Source organism: Diadema antillarum, unplaced genomic scaffold, assembly GCF_040938485.1.
Source record: "Diadema antillarum isolate AM-2024a unplaced genomic scaffold, OU_Dant_1.0 scf00000001, whole genome shotgun sequence".
Classification (NCBI taxonomy): Eukaryota; Metazoa; Echinodermata; class Echinoidea; order Diadematoida; family Diadematidae; genus Diadema; species Diadema antillarum.
The window spans coordinates 1,349,484-1,374,925 of record NW_027270890.1 but is presented as its reverse complement, the minus strand read 5'-3'; the positions used below and the strand labels follow the sequence as shown (position 1 = coordinate 1,374,925).

Below are 25,442 nucleotides of genomic sequence, written 5' to 3'. Positions count from 1 at the left end.
GACCACACTCAATCTTCCCAATCCTACTTCAATCATGCATGAGCACAAATGACGTACAGATCTAATCACATTTTCCTCTTACCTGTACGAATGTTACTTGTTTCAAGAGGAGCTGAAAGTTTACACATATGACTGCGACAAGTGTACATCTTCTCATTATGCCACATTCAACTCAAACAAATTAGATGCTAAAATGCCAAGAGGAGCTAAAGGTAGAGTGGGCACCACTGCTGATATTGAGCGAGATAATGACGGTGATGAGAGTAGGCTACACAATCTACATCGTCACCATCTTCCGCCACAACACTGAAGATAAAGACAGTAAGAAAAGGGCCACATCAACAGTCAGCAGTGCCTACAACCAATGACTGCCCTTTAACAAACACAATTCTCCCAATCACATTCAGGGTTCTTGTTAATAGCCGGTAACCGGTTATTTTTACCGGCTGTAACGCCGATCGTAATCGCCTGTGGGTTCATTGAAAAAAATAATTTAAAAACAGAACAAGAAAAAAATACATGAAAATAAAAATAAAGAAAAAATAGTTTCAATCGAACTGCACGCGCGCGCAGTTGCACACTGACACTACTGTGCCCGCTCGATTTGTACGCGAGTTGGTACGTACTCGTACGAGCTGGCATGCAATGAGCGCTATACTATCTGAAAGGGGAAGACTCAGAAGCAAACATGTTTCAGTCCCACCGTTATCCTTCTTTACCAATTATTATCTGTGACGAATAACAGAGTACTGTTCCTCCCAATTTTCTTCTTGACCACATAACATAATCATAGTCATTCCATTTCCTTTTTGCGAGGTTCCATTTCTTGACTTGCCGCTTTCAAACACACGACAAACGGATTATCAAAAACCAAATTAACGCTATCCATGTCTCGTTCCCGTTTTGCAGAGTAGTTCATGTTTTCTCCTAAACCAAACAATAGGAGGACGCAGAAATACCTTCCGATGTTCCTACTAATTTATTGATAAAATCATTCGACTTTGTTTTTTGCGAGATACGCATGCGTGATATTCATTTTAGCATCTTACGGAGCTGTACGTTTTCCTTCTTCATTTCCGAATGTGAAAGCAAACATCCGCTATTTATTTTAGTATCTAACTGAGCCGATTGTGATTTCCAAATGTAAAAGCATCAATCTGTTATTCATTTTAGCATCGTACGGAGTAGAATATTACCGTAATTCATTTCCAAATTTAAAAGCAAACATCCAACATTTATTTCATTATCGTACAAAGCCGAAAATTACTGCTGTCCACTTCTGACAGTGAAATGAATCATCTGACAATTAAGCATTGTATATGGAGAAATGTGACTGTTACTCATTTCGAAATGTAAAAGCAAATACCCGACATTTATTTTAGCATCTTCCGGAGCTGAATGTTATTGCTATTTACTTTCGAACGCAAAAGCAAACATTCAGCATTAATTTTATCATCGTACAGAGTTGTATACTATTGTATTTATTTCCGAACGCCAAAACAAACATTTGACATTAATTTTAGCATCTTCCGGAGCTAAATGTTGTTGCTATTTACTTTCGAACATAAAAGCAAATATCAGACATTTATTCAATCATCGTACGGAGTTGAATATTATTGTTAATCATTTCCGAACGTCAAAGGGATCATTCCACAATTATTTTAGCATCTTCCGGAGCTGAATGTTATTGCTATTTACTTTCGAACGTATAATAGCAAACATCCGGTATTTATTTCATCATCGTACGGAGTTGAATACTATTGTTATTCATTTCCGAACGTTAAGGGATCCTTCAACATTATTTTTGCATCTTCCATAGCTGAACGTTATTGCTATTTACTTTCGAACATAAAGGCAAACACCCGCATTTATTTTATCATCGTACGAAGTTGTATACTATTGTTATTCATTTCTGAATGCCAAAGCAAACATTCGACATTAATTTTAGCATCTTCCAGAGCTGAATGTTATTGCTATTTAGTTTTGAACATAAAAGCAAATATTAGACATTTATTTTATCATCGTACGGAGTTGAATATTGTTGTTATTCATTTCCGAACATCAAGGGATCATTCGACATTTATTTTAGCATCCACCGTAGCTATTCATACTTTCGAACGTAAAAGCAAACATCCGGCATTTATTTTATCATTGTACGGAGTTGAATACTATTGTTATTCATTTCTGAACGTCAAAGCAAACATCAAACACTAAATTTTACCATCGAACGCAGTTAAATGTTACTGTTATTCATTTCGAAATTTAAAAGCAAACATCAGACAGTTATTTTAGCATTGTATGGAGCGGGATATTACTGCTATTCACTTCCGAACGTAAAAGCAATCATCTGACATTTATTTTAGCATCTTCCGGAGCCGAATGTTATTGCTATTTACTTTCAAAAGTAAAAGCAAACATCCGACATTTATTTCATCATCGTACAGAGTTGAATATTATTATTATCATTCATTCTTGAACGTCAAAGCAAACATTCGACATTTATTTCAGCATCTTCCAGAACCGAATGTTATCCTTCTTCATTTCAGAACGCAAAATCAAATATCTGACATTAATTTTACCACCCTAGCTGAATCTTACCATTATTCATTTCCAAAAATATAAGCAAACATCCAACATTTATTTTAGTATCTTACTGGGTCGATTATTACCGTTATTCATTTCCAAAATTAAAAGCAACATCTGACATTTATTTCAGCATCTTACTGAGTCGATTGATACTGCTGTTCATATCCAAAAGTATAGACAAACATCCGACTTTTTTTTTTGGTGGCCCGATGTTAGTGTCGAGCCCTGGCTGCGCGGACAAAAACAAATGTCAATTTCATGTTGATTTTTTCCAGTAAATATTCTGAATATAAGTCTGGATTGTGTAGTTATATATTATTCAGATTTATATTCCATTTTGCAGTTTGAAAATATCCCTATGTTCATATTATGAAAGTACTGTAGACTAGTTCATGTAGTTAGAAATCTAAAGCAGTAGGAATAGGATGTAGCAGGCACATCATGACATGGTCATTGGAGATTGTAAAATTTTTTGCCTGCAGTTCTCCCTCTAAACTTGTGGATTTTTGTATTTCTCACCATCTGTAGAGAGTGTAATACTGGTGTCATTTTAAGCCACTAATGGCCCTCCAGAATGCTATTTTCCTTTCAGCTTGGCCAAATTGGCCGGGGGTCCCTGGACCCCAGGCCAATTTGGTAACTGCCTATGAATGACTAATTACCTGCTGTCAAAAAAATTAACAAGAACCCTGACATTTTAAAACTTGGAATTACTCTCAGTAAAAACAATGACAAAAGCAACAAAGTCTAAAATATTTGTCATCACTTTATCTATCAAGCATTATAATCTGAAGTATGTCTTATTTTTCAAAGAATAAGAGAATACTCTATTGACACTCATGCACGACCACAGACATCAATACCCTCCATGCATAAAAAGAAGGAGCTTGCTACTGTCAATAGCTGTTGATTTTGCAACTTTTCACTTTGCCTTGGACCCATTCATGCCATGATTTCACTATCATTACAAATGGTGTATCATTATGACATATAGAGGGAAATCTGCATACTTTTCAATGATATGAATATCAAGTACAATGAATTCATGAATAGAGAGATTTCAACACTCAAGTTGAGTTGCAAAACTTATTATTTCGTAGAGTTTAGTTTTTGTGGTACACAACGTGACCTGCGGGTTTCCTTCACTTTTCACTGTACTTTAAACATTAGCTATGTGTTAGGCTATAACCTCCTTTGAATCAGTTATGTGTTTTTTAAAGTTTGTATCAGGCAATTTTGTAATAATTTTTTTGATTTCTATCATCATTTTTATTACAGTAAGCTTACTGTTATTATTACTATTATCATCATCATCATTATCATTATTATTGCTGTACATGCTAACCTTCAGGTATTCTATGGGCATGCAACATTTGTGTTGAATTGAATGTCGCATGTACCGCAGACTGTTAAAATCCAGCAAAAAATTGTATTCCAAAGCATTCAAAGTTTAACGAAAAGTGAAGCACAGCTGTGATTTACCCATTGACTTAGTTGAACTTAAGTAAATGTTGTCTTTATCATTGTTCATATATAGAGCTTGTGTTATTTGAACTTGAACTGTATGTATTGTTTTATGTTATGAAAATATATTTTCTTTGTCATTTTAAAATTAATGACGATATCATCTTCATAACATCCTTATCAGGTTTTGTGTTTTTGAAAGTTTGTATCACTCATTCTCTTTTTGCTGAATAAGTGGACATGGTGGGCATGATATCTGTCCAAAATCATGTCTTGTGGTGTTCATACTCCAAAGGTTTGTTAATCTGAAAACGATAATCATGGTTCATAATTCCAAAGGTTAGTTATTCTGAAAAACACAAAGTCCCTATAGCTACAGGTTTGTTAATTTGAAAATGAAAATGGGTTTGTGAATCTGAACTTTTTTTGCGGCATTATTCCGTAGTTTCAATATTCCAGAAATTAAATAAGGTTTGTTATTCTGAAGGTTTGTGGATCTTAAAACAAAATGAGGTTCTTTGTTCCGAATGTCTCTTAATCCGAAAATGAAATAAGGTTCATTATTCTGAAGGATTATTAATCTGAAAATGTAAAGGAAGTGCATGTAACAAACCTATGAAATTACATACCTTATTTCATTTTTGGAATAACAAACTGTTCACTTTCGGATTAACGAATCTTATCCATTTTCGGATTAACGAACCTTTAGAATAATGAACCCGATGTCACTTTCAGATTATTATTGTTATCATTATCATCATTATTAATATTATTTTTTTTTTATTCTGCATTTCAGACATATGTATATGTACATGGGTAAACACAAAACACATTTATTTTAGCATAACAAAGATGAAATAAATTATAACACATAGACAAGGCACAAATGAGAGAGAAAAAAACAAACCAACCAAAACCCTAGATTGTGACATAGAAAACAGGGCTGCCTGGGGCAAGAAAAGGTAAACTTAATTACCATGACCCGCAGGTCTTCTACCCCACAATCCATAAACTAAGTCAAAATCTGCACATAAAATAGCACTTACATTGTATCAGTCACAGTGCATTAAACATGCAGTCATACAGGAACAAAATGGGGATGAGGAGGGCAACATAATATGCTGTATTTATTGGGCCTACATGACCGTCACTCTCTGAAATAATATCAAAACTACAACTTAAACCCTCTTCAGAATTGCACTTTTAAGAACTTGTAGAGTATGTGAAATATCTCCAAATACAATATCAATTCTCTCATCTGAAGAGAGGCTTTCCCAGATTACTAGAAACCTATGGATTGCTGTTTGTCGTAACCGTTCGGTTCTGGCTTTGAGGAAAAGAAATCTGACATCGTAATCTACATGTCGTTCATGGAGTTTCAGTAATATATTACATTGCACAGATTCACAGTGAATGAAATTATACAGCGTCTTTAATAAAAAAAGGACATCATCAAATAAGACCTTCTCAATTCAAGAGTGTACCAATTTAGCACTTACAACCTTTCCTCATATGACATTTTTTGCTGCCTCTGGCGCAAGATCATACACCTTGCCCTCCTCTGAACTTTCTCCAACACATTACAGTGTTTCCTGGCATGAACAAACCAAGCTGCTATCCCATACTCAAGGATAGGCAATACAAGTGACTTGTAAAGACAAAGATTTGACGAACCTTTGGAATAACGAACTGTATTCGTAATGTAACATGTATTGAAGACTGCCAAAAGACAGCACAAGAAATAGTATTCCAAAGAATTCAAAGCTAACAAAAAGTAAACTATGAGTGTGTAACTTAACTCAGAAGGGTTCAATATCTAAATGTATGCATACTTCAAGTTAAGGGTACATTCAAAAGAAAAAATAGCCTTGCTTTATAGTAAAGCTAAAGTCATTAAAACACAAAGATTTTTTTTTAAAAATTGTATTATGTTATCAGGAAAAGATATTTTGCTGTAATTTTAAAACTAAAGGTATGATTTCATCTTTATCAACACCAAATTTCTCATGACAAACAACCTTAAGTGTACATGTAAATCCATTCTAGTGAGTGATGTAGCCTAATGTGCAAATGATGCACACCCACATAACAGAGTTCAATAAAACGAACTACATCTGTAGAACTACTACTGAAGGTGATTAATACCCCTGCTCCAGCAGCTCAGACTCCTATAAAAAAGAAGAATTGATCCAGGGTTTGTTAAAAGGTTCTGTTTGAGTGTGTGTGTGTGTGTGTGTGTGTGTGTGTGTATGGGTGTGTGTAGGACTTTGTGAGAACCTTATGAATTTGATCAGGTCTGCCGTGTTCTTTCTTGTACATCCCAAGTTTATGTAGAAATCCCCAAATGTCAAGGTTTTGGTAAAATTGTGGTTACCATGGTAATGCTTTGTCTGGCAAACACAAAAATTAGGTCTGCACATCTATACCTCAATGCTATAATGTCCACCAAATTTGATTTCAATTGCTTCACAATTGTGGAAGTACTTCACTCCACAAATTTTCTACAAAATATGCAGTTACTATGGCAATACCTTTTCGGGTACAAACACAAAGCACATCTTGTATAACTACACCTTAGGTCATTACACATACCAAGTTTGAAATAAATTGCTTAAATACTGTGGAAGTAGTTCACGCCACAAGGCTTTGGGAAAATTGTAGTTACTATGGCAACGCTTTGTCTGGCAAACACAAATATCAGGTCTTCCACATCTATACCTCAGTGCCATAATGTCCACCAATGTTGAGTTCAATTGCTTCAAAATTGTGGATCCAAGGAGTTCACTCTGGACAAGATTTTCACAAAAATATGTAGTTACCATGGCAACACTTTGTCAGGTACAAACACAAAGAGGGTCTTGCATTTCTACACCTATAGATCATTATACATACCAAATCTGAAATAAATTGCTAAAATACTGTGGAAGTAGTTTGTTCCTCAAGGTTTTGGGAAAATTGTGGTTACCATGGTAACACTTTCTCCAACAAACACAAAGAACATTCTTGCACATCTACACCTCAATGTCATCATGTACCTTTGTACGTTTCATCTAAATTTCTTAAAAACTGTAAAAGAAGTTCGCAATGCAAAATTTGCAACTGACTGGCTAACTGACCGCTCAACCGAAAAACGCTGATTCCTAGATATATCCCCTTAAACACTTTGTGTATGCGGGGTGTATAAATACAATGAACATTTGGCATGTTGAGACTCGTTGATAAAAAAGGAAGTTGGCTATGTTGCGTGTAGGCCTATACTATATTCCAGCCACATTTTCCATACTTGGCAAATAACATTTAAAACAATCTTGATATTGTCACAAACACATAACATTTAAAGAAGAAATTTATAGGAAATAATATCATATAAATTGACTATTTTCCATCAATTAATGTTATTTTGATTAATTTCTGGGGCCGTATTCTGAGAGCTTATTAAGTGTCTGATTAGCACTTAATTACCGAATTGGTATTCTGAGAGCATGATTAAGTAGGGGGTATATTAACTACCATAGCAACAAGCATTTTGGCGGGAAGGACCTACGCATTTGCGCGTATCAATGCGCGTGCACCTCTGAGAGGACTTAATCACAGAGTTAATTACGAATCGGTATTCTGAGGGTGTTATTAAGTATGAAAGTTAATGAAAAACTTAATGATACCAAAGAGTGTCATTAACTACTCCGATATCACGCATTACATCGTGTTTTCTCTGCCACAGCGATGCTTACCGTCTTCGGTAACCGAGGAGCGGTTGAATCTTGTTATCATGGTATCCGTAGAATTCAGAGAAAAAAAGAAATATAGCCGATCTTCGAGGAATTTTGTCATTTTATTTGAGCAAAGAGGTTGAGACCTTCGCGTGCGTAGGTGAGGGGTTGTAATCAAATACCGGAGTGTGCGCACGGAGCTCTTGGGCTGTAATTACAGGGGCGTGGAGGAGCGCGCATTGAGGGCATATTTGCGCGTGTAATCATCATTTTGGCTTCTAACAACTCGTCTGATTGGATGGAATAACAATTAGATGGGAGGGACCTAAGATAATTACAGGGGACTTAATCATACCTTAATTACGTCCTCAGAATACCGATTTTGCCCATGATTAAGGGCCTATTAACTTCACGACTTAATCACGAAGTTAATTACAGACTTAATTACGACCTCAGAATACTACCCCTGACATAAATCATGCAACAAAGTTGTCTCTGCTTTGAACATAAGAATCTTTATTTTTACCAAATTTGAGCACTGGAAAAAGTTCGATGCGGCTACGAAAAGTGCCAAATCTGCGACATCACTAAATGTGTATGCAACCCAGTGGGATTTACGTATCTATAGGCAAACTGTGTGCACTTTTCAGGAAATTGGTGTGTAATTTGTTGTCAATCTAGAATAAATCGTCCGCCAAAACTATATATTCACATCGTAAAATTGTTTGTTTGTTTGTGTTCATTGGAATCATTTTTTACACCCATAAATTTGTGGAAAAACAAAGTTTTAAAAGCACAAAACCTATCGTCAGCTCAAGATTCAAGACTGCTGTGATCAGCTGTTCCTTCATACAGCCACAATTTGCTGTTATCATTGACACAACAAATCGATCATTGTGGGGCAACTGCGTATAGCTGAGGTAATCTTACATACTCATGAAGGATGATAAGTAAGTCAAAGAGCTGTAATTGATTGGAAATCGATTTTACACCCATAAATTTACGGAAATATGACGTTTGAAAAGCACAAAACCTACCATAATCAGCTCAAGATTCGCGATTGCCGTGATCAGGTGTACGCACAACAGTACCAGCAGAATCGGCAGTGAAGAGGTATTTCTTGATGCCGTGATTTCAGCTTGATTCTTCTTCAAAATGGCATGATGAAGGTTTGTTAATAGATAAATGTGACCTTCTTTTTCTCTTGTGTGTTGGTTTAAATTCTAATTTCTACCTCGACTTGCTAAAAAAACAGTCTAACAAAGCGGGAAACTGCAACATTTCCATGCTGAGCAGCAGTCACGATACACGTATTGCATGCAAGCATGCACCGCTGCTGCAGCGATCTCCATAGTATAACACGTAGGTTGCTTGTAAACAAGGGGGTCCTCAGCGCAGTTGACCAATCGTGAACACGTATTTCAATCACGTGTCTTGGTAAGCAACAAGGCTGTTTACGCGCCTTGGAGACGATTTGCATAAACTTAAGCATGTTTCAGATGAATTTATGAATGAAAGTGAGTAGCATGACATCATGCCATGACCATACTTGGAATAAGCAGAGGTAGAGCTTTCTGTAGGTACCAAATGTGTCAGGGTTCAACGCAGAATATCTAAGACACGATCGCCAAAAGAACAGTCATTTTTGCCGTAAGCGAAGGCGATTTGGTCTTTAGACATAAGATTTTGGCCAACTTTTGAGATTGACATCCCACTTTTCTCTTCAAAATTCCACATTTTGTAGGTTGTATTTCGAAATGTTGTTGATATCAATCAGAAACTAGAAAATTTCCCCAACAACGTGATACGAAAATGTCAATTTGGTCCCCGAGATAGGTCATTTTTTAACCTTTTTCGGGCTATAGTGCGAAATCACATTTGCCAAGAAGTTTCGGGTTTTGCCAGAGTGGGTCTCATATAGCCGTACAGCAAATCAGCTCATACACATTTAGTGACGTCGCTCAAATCCGATGTTTCTTGTAGCGAACGGAGCTACGTGGTCATGGAAATTGGGTGTTTTTGCAATCTCAAAAGCAGTTTGGGGGTAAAGTTACATCGTCTAAAAGATATCCAGTTTTGTTAACTAGCTTCTTAGCTTTCTGTAGATATCAAACTTGTCATATTTCTAGATTCTATATAAATTTCTACTTTAAAGTCAAATATAGTATCTATTGAAAATATTAAATGTGCATGTGTGTGTGTGTGTGTGTGTTTGTGTGTTTGGGGGGGGGGGGGGGTAAAGTTGTGTATTGACAGGCAATCTCTTTATTTCCAGATGTGGGGGAAGTATATTCCCTCCCCTGGATATAAACTGGTGAATACAAATCAAGACATTATCATGACTTGCGCAACAACTACCCATGCATGATTCATCTTTGACTGCCCTATGAGCAGGTAGACCTGCTCGAGTCAAGATTGTGTAGAGAACGTGTAGATGTCGAGTTGGTCTATATGTGACCGTGCACCTCAAAATGAACATAAAGTCGCACACACTGATTTTGCGTGAGGACTGAAGATAAGTGAAATGGGTCAACCTTGCCGAACTTGACTTTTTCATATTTTCTGAAAGAGCGGGTCTTCTTTTACATTATGCTAAAATTTGGTATCATAAAACGGGCAGGAAAATGTGTTTTTTTAGCAGTTTATCTCGAACATTTTTGGTAGAATAGTGTGATTAGGTGTGTCTTTAGAATCCCTTTTTCATTTCTGAAAAACCTTGTCCACACTCTTCACTTTCAACTCTAATAACTTTTGAAAGGATTGTGCTACTGCTTTGAAAGTTGGCATTAATTATGGACAGAATGTGTTAATGAGGCATGCTTAATTCCAGTTTAATCTGATAATCCCTTCATTGTTGATACTCTGGTGGTTTACTTCCTGTTTTTGTCCCATTCATCGCACAGCCAGCACGGTTTGGTGAAGATTAAGCGCTTGAATAGACACTGTACTTCAGAGCCTCTTTTCTCAGTTCACACTTTTCCTGAGTTTGTGCTTTCTTTCCAATATTTAGATAGGTTAGGAGAGTCCATTTGATTTGAGTAATACATCATTTTAAAGCTTAAAGTCTGCTCTTTCAGAATATGGTCTGAACTAAACATTCATGTCTGGCGACTTTTTGTTTGTTTTGAGGTGCAGGGTCATATATGGTCTAGTACAAATCGTATATTTATGGATTGTGGGGTTGAGTAGAGGTAGAAGTCGGTGTCGAGTATACATCATGCAGAAGTTGTGAGTGGTTGGATATCAGTCGAAAAAGGTCAAGTAGAGGTCAGGAAGCGCTTGTGTTTGATAATGATCAAGCATTTGGTCAAGATTGTTCAGGGTAAATGGGGTGATCAGGCTTGTTCGGACTTGATCGAGTTGATCTGATCAGCAGTGGGAACCCACCTTAAAGGGATCATACAGTTTTGGTTGAGACCTAATTTGGGGTTTCTAACATTTTTTGGTGAAATAATGAGAAACCTCTTATGAAATATGGGAGAGAATGTAATTCTATGAGGAATTCAATGTTTATTTGATGAAAATTGGTTTTGAAATGGCTGAGATATCCAAAAAAAGCAATTCTAATAAAGTGTGGGACCCACACTTTATTACGAATGCTTTGTTTTACTTTGTTTTTGGATGTTTCAGTCATTCCAAACCCGATTTTCATCAAATAAACTTTGCATTCCTCTTAAAATGGTATGCTCTGTACTATATCATAAGTATTTTCTTGTTATCTCACAAAAAGTTAAAGGCCCAATTCTCATCTCCACCAAAACTGTACTATCCCTTTAATGTAGAAAGTCTTTTGAAAACATGAGGAAACTCCTGTAGTATGTAAAGTGTCATAATTAGTACTCGTATGAGCGACTGTTAACAATAGGACTTCTGTTCCTCTATTAAAGGTAAAGTGAGACTGAAAGTAATCAACATCCCTTGATTGACCAAAATCATTTCACATACAAGTCATATTGATATCAAAATGATGGATGTAGACATTGCTAGACCATGGAAGAAATCGCTTCAGATTCACATATTGCCTACAATCCTTGCAGCTGCTGGCGAGGCTAGCCAAACCTTCTCAGCTTTGATTATTACATCTGATTTTGATGTAAATGTCTTTCAGTAGGGTAAAGTTTCATATTTCAAATGCTTTCCTGTTTTCTCAATATTGATACTAAGTAATACAATAAAATATGTAATGAGAGAAAGAGGAGAATAATAATAATAATAATAATAATAATAATAATAATAATAATAATAATAATAACAATAATAATAATAATAATAATAATAATAACAATAATAATAATAGCAATAATAGTAGACATTTTTAGAGCGCCTTTTCCACTGGACACAAAGCACTGAGATGTCATCCCTGGTCGCCATAGGAGATAAAATATATACAAATACCAGGCAGCGACAGTACAATTATATCCCCAGTGCACATATGGGGATATCAAAATGAGTAGGTCTTCAAGTTTTGTTTGAAGTGATCCAGTGTTGGTGATGATTTTAGAAGACGAGGGAGCTTACTGTACAAGCTGAAATTTTCGCGTACAGATATTTTCGCGAATTGCTACTTGGAGGACATTTTCGCGTGTTGTTAATTTCGCGGCTGCGAGGGTCTAACTGAACTTAGCTATTCGCGCGTTGTTATTTTCGCGTGTTGTTATTTTTGCGGTTCAAAGGCGATTAGCGAAATTCATGTAAATAAAACCACCGCAAAAATTTCAGCTCGTACAGTATTCCACAGCCTGAGAGCAGAAGAAGAGAAAGCTGCATCACCAGCTAGTTTGTTCATGCGTGGTTGAGTGAAGGTACCGGATGATGAAAGACGAGTTTGCCTAGAGTGAGAGTGTCATACCAGACACTCCCCAATGTACTCTGGAGCTCTATTGTTGACTACTTTGTGGACCAGTAGGAGAAGCTTGAAGGATATTCTTGCTTTGACTATGTAATAAGAGAAGCCTCTTATTACATAGGCTTTACAATCTTTTCAACTAGCATCATCTGATCTCATATCAGCTCTGCACTAAACCATCGCATCATGTGGCTTCGTTTGAGATGGAACTGATTTGGGAGGGGACCATACCGCCTACGGGACATGAATAGTCATACTGGCAGGCATCTTCTCAGACATTTGAGTCGGTGAAGTGTACTTTAATGTGAATACAGTAAAAGCATGTACATGTATGAATTGAAATGAATGAGAATGCTGATCCAGAAGAAAGTGTACAAAAATATGTTCATCATTGCCAAACTTATATCAACACAGAACTTTGGTGCTAGCTTACTGTATTAGCTGTTATTTTCCTGATGGTTTAATTTTCACAAATTTTGCGAATCATTGTTGAACCGCGAATTTATAAACACACAAAAATTCTGCCATGCAAGGGTAGTAGTGCACTTATGATAGTCTCGGTGTCAATTCACGAAAAAAACATCTTGCAAAAATATCTGTGACCTCCTCAATTGCAAAAATAACTGTATGCCAAAATGACAGCTTATACAATACATGCAATCAAATTCTTGACATAAGTGTACAATACCGGACGTGAAAACTATTAGGTGAGTCTTTTAAAAATTTCGGTCTGTACAAGGGCATGCATGCCTTAACTACTAAAATGTGAAATATGCGACAACCCCAGTGTAGGCACTTTTGCAAAAGTTTAAGAATTTATACATTTGTAGATGATGACTACCATGGGAGGAGACAAACAGAATGACCCCAAAGGCTTTGAGATGCTAATGAATGAGGCTTGTAACCTCCCCAAGTTACATTTCAAACTATAGGATTAGAATATTCTGTACATTCTTGACAACAAAAGTCATTATTGGTAGTACTGTATGTCAAAGTATTTTAAGAATAACATATCATATGCGCATAACCTGATTTTCCTGTGAAAGCCATTTTTATATAATTACCGTTAACCATATACTGTAAAACGAGGAATTTTCGCGTGCATTTTAATTTCGCAAATTTCGCGAGCGCCAAGATTCGCGAAATTAAAATGCATGCGAAAGCTTTTCTCTACACTATTTGCAATGAATGCCAGTGGCAGTTCACGAAAATTTCATGCCGCAAAAAAGGCCGCCGGCTCCAATTCGCGAAATATTCATGCCGTGAATATATCATGTTTTACAGTACATTGTATTATTAAACACATACATGCACAATACAGTTCCAGTGCCTCATGCAGGCACAGTGCAAACCATAATTTGCCTAGATGTGTCATCAGCCACTCTGGTTTTAGCATTGTGTAGAATGCAAAAATTAATTTAATTGACTATGCTGAAAATAACATAGTCCTTATTGTTTGGTACTGTTTAATACCATTTATTAAAAACATGAATAACGTTTTCCCATATGTGACTACAATACCCATCTTGTAATATTTTGCCAATGGAAGAACACTAAAATTGTCCACTATCATGTGAATTCTGCTTGTAAAATCACTTGGTATTTGACTAACCCATATAATGGTATGTTGTGGCTAATTCTAAATATAATGTAGTTTGGGAGTAGAAATTCATATGGGTACTCCTGTATCATTTTTAGCATTGTTACCTCGCATTTGAGACGGCAGTGTAATCATAGCACAGAATCTCTTCAAAATGCTATGAGCCAGTGATGTCTGAGATGTACTTCACATTCCAATGTACTTTTGATGCACAAATAAATTTACACTGCACCATCATACAAACAAAAAGAGTATGATTACATCACAACATTACAAACAGTGAGAGTACAGTAAATTTGTAGCACAGGAAATTTAACATATGATGAAAGTTTCCATAGTCAGAGAAGACAAAAAAAAGTGTCGAAGCACTTTACCCTGACAAAAGACAATGATTGCTAAAGGCCGTGTCACACCATTCCGGGCAAGCTACGCGGGCTTGTGGCGAGGAGGTAGTTTCCAGCACGTAGAAGATTTTCAGCGGGCAAACAAGAATGTTTGCAATTTTCATTCATGCCTTGTCATACCATACGGGGGAACTTCTGCGGCTTGACTTGCGGGGAAACAAATTTAATCCCCGGAGCTCTCCGCAGTTGGTCCGCACCTGACAGTATCTAGCGCGTAGTTGCCCGGAGGTGCTCACGCAAGTCCGATTTAACCGCAGCCAAGTTTTGAGCATGATCGAAACTTTTTCCGGGTGAGTCGCGGGAATGCCCGTAGAGATCCACGCAGAACGCCAGTAGGAGACCCTTAGCGGCAGTACTTCCCAGGCAATTCCCACACAGGTACTTCGCAGTCCCGTATGCAGCCAAGATAATGAAATTCTGTGAGATTTCAGCCATTCCATTAGAGGAATTCCTTCACTGAGTTGTCGGCCCCCACGCGACTGGTACAAAGGTCACACAGTACACTTGCAAGTATAACGCGTCCAGCAAGTAAGACACATGCGCTGACTCACACAAATCCTTTTCCGCCTTCAGGAATGTCCGGTATGCTAGAAAATCCCTACACGTAACAAGCCCGAGTAGCTTGCCCGGAAAGGTGTGACAGGGCCTAAACACGGTTGCGGGTAAAAAAATATGCTTGTGCACCTCCGGGCGACTACTTTTGAGATACATGCTAGGTACTCTCATGTGCGGATCATCTACGGGGACCTCCGGGTAGTCAAAATTGTTCTTTGCAAGTCGCACGCAAGGCTGGTGTGACACGGCCTTAATATACTCATTAACTTGTGAAAACTGGCTTTCAGATTTTGTCGTCAATCTGCTAATGCTACAGTCACACACAGCTGGGTCACAAAATGGATTTGATCCGGATGAAAATGAGCCGGATTAGTCCCGGAATGGAGGGTAATTTATGCTACAGTTACACAAGGCCGGATTTTGAACCGGGTCCATAAGGAATTAAAACCATATCAACCCGATTCGAGCCGTACAGACCCGTATCGAACCGTATAAAAATCTGCTTGAAATCCTTAACTGAATCCTTTTCGACCCCTATCGACCCGTGTCAACCCGCTTCGATCCGTACCGACCTGTATGTAAACCTTGTTCTTCTGTTGCATGAAGGCAATGCGGTATACGGAAAGGGTCCATACGGTATTACGCTGCGGGTTTCAGCGATCGATGCAAGTCAATGCGGTTCGAACCGGGTCAATTTGGATATCAATACGGAACTGAATTCTGTGAGAAAATTTTGAACAAGACCAAAAAATTTTCACCGCCGTATCATAGCCCCCTGAATCCATCAGGAATTGACACGGGTTATGATGCGGGTCAATGCGGGTCTCCACGGCTCGAACTGGGTCGATACGGCTCGAACTGGGTCGAACTGGCTCGACCAGGTTTTGCATTCAACTAACTAAGTCATCTATACTTTTATTATTTCAATTCATCAGACAAGAACTCGTTTGTCATTCCCATTTTGCACAAAACCGCCCGCCAGTGCATGCGGCATGGTTTCATTGTTCTCGTGAGCCCCTCTAAATGACAAAGTATTGAGACAACTCGGATTTTCACAGTATGCACTGCCCATTGTGGCTGTCCCTATTTCGTATCAATCATTATAATTCCATTACAATTAAGTTTATCCAGGCTCAGATTATCAAGACATTTGAACGAGAGTGTCTTACTATTCTATTCCATCCTGGTAGACCTATTCACAAACATCCATTTAGCCAAATGTTGAACCACAAAGTAATGCGAACATGTCAGGTGTTATATTATTTTCCAGCCGACGGTTAATGACTCTTGGTCTTCCGGGTTTTCCTGGAGAATTCAACTCAGTACGTTGTTCAATGCCACATAGCAATATTCCAATCCTGAGGCGACAACTCGATCGTCATTCCACATTATATACGAATATACATCTGTATGTGCAGCCAGGTTCTGTTCCATTTCTTTTTTTGTGTGTGACCCTCTATTAAAAGAGGGTAATGAAACAACTAGCACTTTCACAGTGTTTAAAGACAGCATGTTTCTGCATGAATATGTCAGTGCGTTTATTTTATCCCTGGTGCTGCAAACACCGATTTGGTTTAACTGCCATAAATTTGATAATTTTTTTTTTGAAAGATAATAAAAAATATGCACGGGAATTTTAGTCCAGTACGACGACCCTTGTCCAATGACTTTAAGCCCACCAAGTTTCTCTAAGTTCATTAACCGTATTAAGTTGTATACTGTTAGCTCCTTTGGTTTCGTAATAGCTCACAATAATTTCAGTACTTCACACAAGGCTATTTACTGCTAAATTCCATTTTTTTGTACCTCTCCAGAGCTGAGATTGTTATACCAGCTGGATTTTTTTTTTTTTAAATTTTGGTCAATACACCAATGTCACTGCTCCTGTCATCTTCTTGCTCAATCACTCTGGGTTCAATGAGACTCGTATGTATCGTGATTCTCTTCGCATCACTTTAGTGTTTTTTTTTCTCGTAAATATATAAAAAGTGATTATTTAGATAATATTTGCTGTATATAATTACCCATTTTGGTACCCCTGGCAGACTGCCAAATACTGTTGTAGGTTTTTTTTTTACCCATTAATTCTTCCCGCATATTCCAGACATTGTATATTTTTCTAGTTCTGTATACGGTGACTCTAGTTTCAAGTAAATAATTTAGACGCTTCACTCTTTATCACATACACTCAAGATGAATGCACACGCACGCACGCTCAGCGCACATGCACACACAGACACCTGCACTTGCACTCAAACCTCTTCCCACAACCCTTCAATTTCTACTCATACCCCCACACCGACAATGATCCCTCATGGTATGATCTTTGATGATCAAAGTTTGAATGACTCCGAAAGTACTTATTACACAACTGCCGAGTTTAATGCACTCATAAAACAAAATAAATTTCAATCATTTTTGGATTTGTTTAGTCTTCTTCACATCAATGCCAGAAGTTTAAATAAGAATTTTGATTCCATAGAATCATTTCTTTCCTCTTTACAAAATTTTCAATTTAGTATAATTGGCATATCAGAAACTTGGCTTAATACAAATTCACCACCAATGTTTAATTTAGAGCATTATCGAAGGTATCGTTCTGATCGTTACTTAGGCAAGGGAGGTGGGGTTGCTTTCTACATTAGAAATAACATTGATATAAAAGTCAGGCATGACTTACATATCGAGGGTACGGAAGATATTTTTGTTGAAATTGTGAACAGTAAAGCAAAAAATATAATAATAGGTAATATATATAGGTCCCCAAGAAATAACATTGATTGTTTTTTAGAAAGTTTTGATCAAATTCTGAGTATTATTTCTCAGGAAAAGAAAGACACTTTTATAATGGGAGATTTTAATATTGATCTTTTAAATAATTCTGATAATCATACAATGCAGTTGCTAAGTTTATTAGCAACTTTCTCATTTCAACCACATATCAACAACCCAACAAGAATTTCTAGTACATCAAAAACTCTTATTGATAATATATTTTCAAATGTAATAAACACAGAATTCACAAATGGTATATTTTATTATGATATATCCGATCATTTACCTGTTTTTACCATCAAAAATAGTTCTTTGAAAATAAAACAATATTTTGAAAATAAAAAATCTCAAATGTATTATAAGGAAACAGAAAGTAATATAAATTCTTTGATATTTGATTTAGCGCAGGAAGAATGGGACGATGTATTTGATGAAAGCAATGCTGATACTGCTTATGAAAAATTTATCAGCAGATTATTGTATTATTATCAGAGAAATATTCCTTTGGTTAAACGGAAACCTTTAAAGAAAAATAGACAACCCTGGATTACCAAAGGTATTATGCGGTCTATATCAACCTGTAATAAGTTATATAAGCAAGCAATAAAGAATCAAAGTAATAACTCATTTATGAAATACCAAATACTCAAATGTATTATAAGGAAACAGAAAGTAATATAAATTCTTTGATATTTGATTTAGCGCAGGAAGAATGGGACGATGTATTTGATGAAAGCAATGCTGATACTGCTTATGAAAAATTTATCAGCAGATTATTGTATTATTATCAGAGAAATATTCCTTTGGTTAAACGGAAACCTTTAAAGAAAAATAGACAACCCTGGATTACCAAAGGTATTATGCGGTCTATATCAACCTGTAATAAGTTATATAAGCAAGCAATAAAGAATCAAAGTAATAACTCATTTATGAAATACCGGAAATATAGAAATCAATTAACATCAGTAATAAGATTGTCCCGAAAATTGTATTATTCAACTAATATAGAAAAAAATAAGGATAATCTTTTTTCATTGTGGAAAACTGTCAATGCTCTTATGGGAAAGACGGTAAAAGAAACTACCAACTCTATCATCATTGACAATGAGGAAATTACTGATTTTACCACAATTGCCAATTCATTTAATGATTATTTTATAAATATTGGTCCTAGTTTAGCATCTAATATGAATTCATGTAATACACATTTTACTGATTATTTACCCAATCCTTGTGAAAATTCATTATTTCTCACGCCTACCAATGACCATGAAATAATCAATATTGTTCAGAATCTGAAAACAACTAAATCGAGTGGGCATGATGGTCTTAGTGTTCATTTATTGAAACAAATAATCTTTTACATTGCAAGCCCCCTAACTCACGTATTTAATATGTCTCTTTCAACAGGCATTTTTCCGAACTCATTCAAACTTGCAAAAGTTATTCCCATTCATAAAAAAGATGACTCTAAATTAATGAGTAATTATAGACCAATTTCATTATTACAAAGTATATCCAAAGTTCTTGAAAAAATTGTGTATAAAAGGTTATATCAGTTTTTACAAACCAATAATTTATTGATACCCAATCAATTTGGATTTAGAAGTGGATATTCTACTGACTATGCAATCGCTCACATGTGTGATAAAATGACTGAAGCTTTTGCTGATAAAAAGCATGTTATAGGTATATACATGGATTTGTCGAAAGCATTCGACACCATCGACCATGAAGTATTGATACATAAACTTAATACGTATGGTATACGAGGTCACGCTCTGCTCTGGTTTATAAATTATTTGCAAAACCGTCAACAGTATGTTAGTTTTCAGTCTTATGAATCACACAAACTTGATATTAAATGTGGGGTACCTCAAGGCTCCATTTTAGGGCCTCTGTTGTTTAACATTTATATAAATGATATTATAGGTTCTTCTCCATCTTTGAATTTTATACTTTTTGCTGATGATACATCCATTATTACATCAGATTATGATATAGGGACACTTGTTAATCGTTTGAACACTGAATTATTGAATATATTGAATTGGTTTGAATCAAACAAGTTATCTTTGAATGTTAATAAGACAAATTTTGTTTATTTTAGAAAACCCTACTCACAGGATCTTAATGTCAACATATCAATTGATGGGTTTTCTCTTTGCGAGAAACAGGTTATTAGATTTTTAGGCATTACAATCGATTCTCATTTAACATGGAACGAACATATATCCTGTTTACAAAGGACCCTATCAAGAAATATTGGTGTACTCTGGAAGTTGAAAGATCTCTTATCAGAACGATCCCTGATTATTTTATATAATTCTTTAATTTTGCCTCATATATTGTATTCAAATATTGTATGGGGAAATTGTAGTATTACTAAACTGAATTCATTGTATTTACTCCAAAAGCGTGCTATTCGTATTATTACTAATTCCACATATTTATCTCATACAGATCCTTTATTTCATCGTTTGCATACTTTGAAGCTTCAGGACATCCACATTTTACAAACAGGTATATTTATGTACAAGTATGCAACAAATCAACTTCCCTCTTTATTTCATAATATTTTTCACTTAAATTCGAATATACACACATATCCAACTCGCCGTTCGACAGATTTTCACCTTGTAAACCCCAAAACTGTTTTAGCTCAGAAATCAATTAGACATTACGGTCCCGATGTCTGGAATAACCTACCTGATCAATTAAAGCAGTGTACTTCACTGTTTTCCTTTAAAGCTCATTTAAAAAAGTATTTATTATTGAAATATGTTTCCAGTTAGTAGTTCTTGATCAATGTACTTTTTCTTCTTTTTTTCTGAAGTCTCAGTAAGCCCTGATCCATGCAAAGTGTTTTTTTCATTCCCTCCCGTTCCTTTCCTTTCTTTGATAATGATATTGCATACATTCATTAAAGCGTATACCTTACCCCCAAAATAGGCATGCTACAGCCTTTATTCTCTCTTGCACTGTCACCTGCACACACGACGCACTGTCACTCGCACACACCTACACTTTTATTGTCTACTATACCATGCAGCAGTCAATGGTGCTGCGTGCTGTTTTTTTTTCTTGTTCTAAAGCGCCAAGTCACTATTTTTCTTTTCTGTTTTTTTTTTTCTGTAGCAAAATGTGTTTTGTGTATTAAGATTAAGAGTTTTATGAGTACATATATAATTGGTGTTGTATTACATTGGTATCACATATTCAGATAGGGCCTCATCCACGTCAAGCTCTGCTTATGATGACGGTCCCCTGTATTGATTTCTCCTTTGTTATTAGATACAGTAAGCCTTAATATGTTATTTTGATTCATAATTATGCCACTTCAGACTGAATGTTGTTACGCAAATGATTTTTTTTTTGTATTGATTTGTATGTATCTGTATCATTTTGTTTTCATTTGCAATTGTATTCGGAGAAAGAAAATGCAGAAATAAACCAAACAAACAAACAAACAATTCCTTATGGACCCGGTTCGAAATCCCGCCGTGTGTGACTGTAGCATTTATAAGAAAAAAAAATCATACAGACTACATCGCCTAAAAGTGTCTTGGCACTTGACATTCAATAACCTGTTTCTTATGGGAGCCTGGTATACCAGGTTCCAAAAATGTAGACATGAGTGTCTACATTAGTGGCCTAAATTCGTTTTTATTTGTGTTATGCTGATGAGAAAAAATCACTTTGACCGAAAGATTAGAGTTTCTTCTATCAGTATCAGTTCCTTTTTCTGGTTCAACATTGCATGTATTCTTGTCTAATTTACCTTTTTCCAATGTGATAGCGTGAATGTTTTGCTACAAAACTTGTATGAAGACATACGTAGCCATCAAGGCTGAGTTCACTAGATTTTTATTTTTGCTGACCCCATTTGAGTGTTCTTATAGTGTATAACAAAAGAATTCCTGAGCCCATTAACACATGCTCTATTCATACCATATGTCCAATCAATATTTTGCACTGTTCGATGATACAGACAGTTGACTGTGTATAGAGGATACATGTAACGCTTGACTGCTTTCACACAGGCTGACGACCAAACTGTCCGTTCTCTGTTGACGGGCAAAAAGAATCTCGTTTGGGGGCATTGAAGGCTCTCACAAAAGTGCAGAGGGAACCAGTTAAAGTATACACATTGTGAAGGAGTGCTAGTAACAAGAAATATCTGTTGCTATACAACGGAAGTGTGCATGGCCAAACACAAGACACTGATCAAAATATGACTCTTATTTTGATCCTATAAAAGGCGCAAAACTGGGAGCAGCGTCCCCCAAAACATTAAGGGGGCTAAGTTTCATGAGGATGCACCTCCATACAAGTCTTAAAGAAAATTTATCTGGGAATGTGTACAGAAAAGCATTCACAGGAAAGATAACATGGTGGGTGCCATTGACCCTCTAGAAGGCAAAACATTTGGGACAGCATCATGCAAGAATACATAAGATTTTACCATGCTAATTCTCTGCACAAAACTAGAACAAATTCTGTTGAGTAATGTTGCCAGTCGAGTGTACACAAGCAGACTCTCAAAAAATCAACTTTTTGTGTATAATAAAGACGAAACAAGCAAGGGTGCTACCATGAAAAGCTATGGGTGGCTACATTTTTTTAAATGATACACCTCCATAATGAATTTGAATAAAATCTATCAAAGTACGTGGCCAGTACTGCACACACAAGTGTGACATGACGGTAGCATGACACAGCTGAATCGAAACTCTCCTCCGGTTCACATGTACCAGGGAGACATGTAGGAAAGTGATATGAATAATTGGAAGGGGAAAAACCTTATCTATAGTGACATTTTAAAAATGGCTTGATCATATAACTACATGCATGATGCACATCATTTTTTACATCATTTGTGTTACTTCTTGTCTACACAGATATACACCAATAGCGCTGCAGGCATACTTGATCTTGCTCTTACCTTGGACTGCCAGACCAGCCGATATGGATGTGAGAAGTTCAGTCTCTCCATTACTCTCTGCACAGTGGCACCAACCTCTGCTGGGTATGGATCACCTCGGTTAACAACCTGGTCAAGAAACAAATCCATGATGTACAGAAAAAATATGTGTAAACCAAGACGCAAACAAGGTGTCTTGCACAACTACACATTACATTGATCATATGTGCTGAGTTTCAGGTGAATTGCATTATACCCGAGAGCGTAGTTTGATCCTCAACACATTGGTATGATTTTTATAAAATTTGCCACTAACAAGGAAATGCATAACTTGATACTGATGAAAAAGGTGTCTTGCACATCTACCTATGATGGGGTTACGCTTGCCAAATCTTAGGTAAAGTGCTCAAAAAATAAGGGAGTAGTTTGCTCCACAAATTTTGCGATGGACCGAACAACTGACCACCCGACTGATCCACCACCCATCTGGCCACCTGACCTCAGTGATTCGTGTATTCCCTCTTACACACTTTTGCAATGTCACATTGGAATATACTACACATAGTTTTAACATAATGGTATCTTTATTCCTCCAATAGAATCACTCATAGCAGCCCTACACTGAATTACAAATGATTTCACAAAGTATGTACACAGTATAATTACATAATGCATATAACATAGGAGCTTATACAAACAAGTACAATTCAATATACCAATATATGTTATCAATTCAGCAATTTTACATCCTGATAATTTCTAGAAATTTGAGCACATAGTCATACTACTGACAAAACTATGTATACTTTGAGAGATGTGAAACTGCTACCCAAATGTCTCTTTTACAATATGCATGCTATACATGGGTAAAACCTGTGTGCCCTCCTTGAATATCAAAAATGCAAATGCGCAACAGCGTGCAAAATAATGCACAATGTGCATTAACAAAATTTCAAGGATCTAATCACATCACAAACTTCTAGAAGTTTCTGCCGTGCATGGTCAGACTACACAACACTATGCATAGTTTTGCAAGCAGTGAAAAACTTCCTATGTGCATACAGGAAGTCTCAAGGGAAGTTTCACTGGTAACTTCTCAAGAAGTTTGAGGTCACACTGCCCAAACTACGTGAAGTACAATACCAGACACAGAAACTATGTTTAGTTTAGTGTAGGCATAGAAAAGTTTATCAAAGCATATGAAAAGTGTGAATCCCATTAACATTGAAGAAAACAAAGTTGTGATACTCACAGACATTGGCAGAGAGTGAGCTGAGAAGAGGATGACAACATCATCTTTGACATGTTCTGGAAACTTGTCTAGTTCAGCCTCAATGTGTCTGCTGAATGCCTGGAGAAAAATGGAAGGAGATTATGACAGTGAAGTGAAAGTAACTTCTCATCACATTGCTAGTGAGCTTTAAAAAGCTTTTATTGCAAAAATAAGAAGTATACAAATTTTATATATCATTGGTTGATTAATCTGGGAAAAATTCTCTGCTTCATATCTTTTGTATATCAGTCACAGTATGCCTCAGCTCTATTTTTTTTCCTTTTCAACAATTTTACATTCATGTGCTTTAACTGATATTTATTTCACTTGTTCCCTCTTACAAAGTTGACTTGACCTTTGGCCAAACAAAGATATGACCCATTAAGTAAATGAGATATTCTCTGCATGTTTCCACATTATAGGAGGCTTGGGTAGTGGTTGTCTTCATGGCTATCCTCATGGAAAACACCTCAGTTCATAAATCATGTGAGATATTTGTAATTGCATCCCCCCTAACTGGGGTCAAAAGTTGTCTCCATGAGGGGAAAAGGTGTGTATAATGTCATATTGTTCTTTCAGGAAAACATCATGCTCTGACTTTACTTCACCAACAAATACTATCAGTAACAAGACCAAAAGAAAATTCCTTGAAAAGTCAATAACTCAAATTCTTGCATTTTGCAATCCACGCACCCTTATTCGGTTCAATGCGACAGTCCATTTGGGTGTGTTGTTTTCTGGAGGATAGGTCAACAACAGCCACATGCTAGGTACAACTTTGAATAGTCCGCTAGGCTGGACAAATCCAGAAATGCGTTCCGCGAGTGATCATGTGCGGACTAGTAAAATATTTCTTCAATTGGTTAACTTTCTTTACTGCCTCTGTCACCTTGGAGACAGCTGTTGTAGACATATGGTAAAAGAACTCCAGTATAATTTACACTCTTTAATACATGTACATACAGTGCAATCTCCACTGTCAACCCACAAGTGGAAAATAGGTCTCTTGTGGTATAGACCGATTCAATTTCGATGACCTTTTCACCTACCGCCGCTAGCGGCGCTATAACGGTTGCCATAACTGGGGGCCAACGGGGGCTTCCAGCGAGCTAGCTACCCAGTAGCGAGTTGCACTTGCAGCTCAGCAGCCTAGCGTACCCATCGCGCATAGTTAGCTGGGCCTGGCCGCTGTGCCGCGGCAGCGCCGGCGACCGCCGCGCTAATATTGTGATTGTTTACTCACTGTGGGAAAAGTCATTCAGCGGTTTTTAATGGTTTTCTTTTGGACAAATTGAGTGATTCAAA

General features: G+C 36.6%; 1 protein-coding gene across 1 annotated transcript in view; it reads right to left on the bottom strand.

The window, feature by feature from the left end:
- LOC139716887 (ferrochelatase, mitochondrial-like) overlaps positions 1 to 25,442 on the bottom strand; it is a 140,150-nt gene that overhangs the window by 35,512 nt on the left and 79,196 nt on the right. The window contains exons 7-8 of the mRNA XM_071628447.1: positions 24,117 to 24,215; positions 22,886 to 22,993 (exon numbers count right to left, since the gene is read on the bottom strand). Coding sequence (XP_071484548.1) covers positions 22,886 to 22,993; positions 24,117 to 24,215 — 207 coding nt within the window. The remainder of the gene's footprint in view (positions 1 to 22,885; positions 22,994 to 24,116; positions 24,216 to 25,442) is intronic.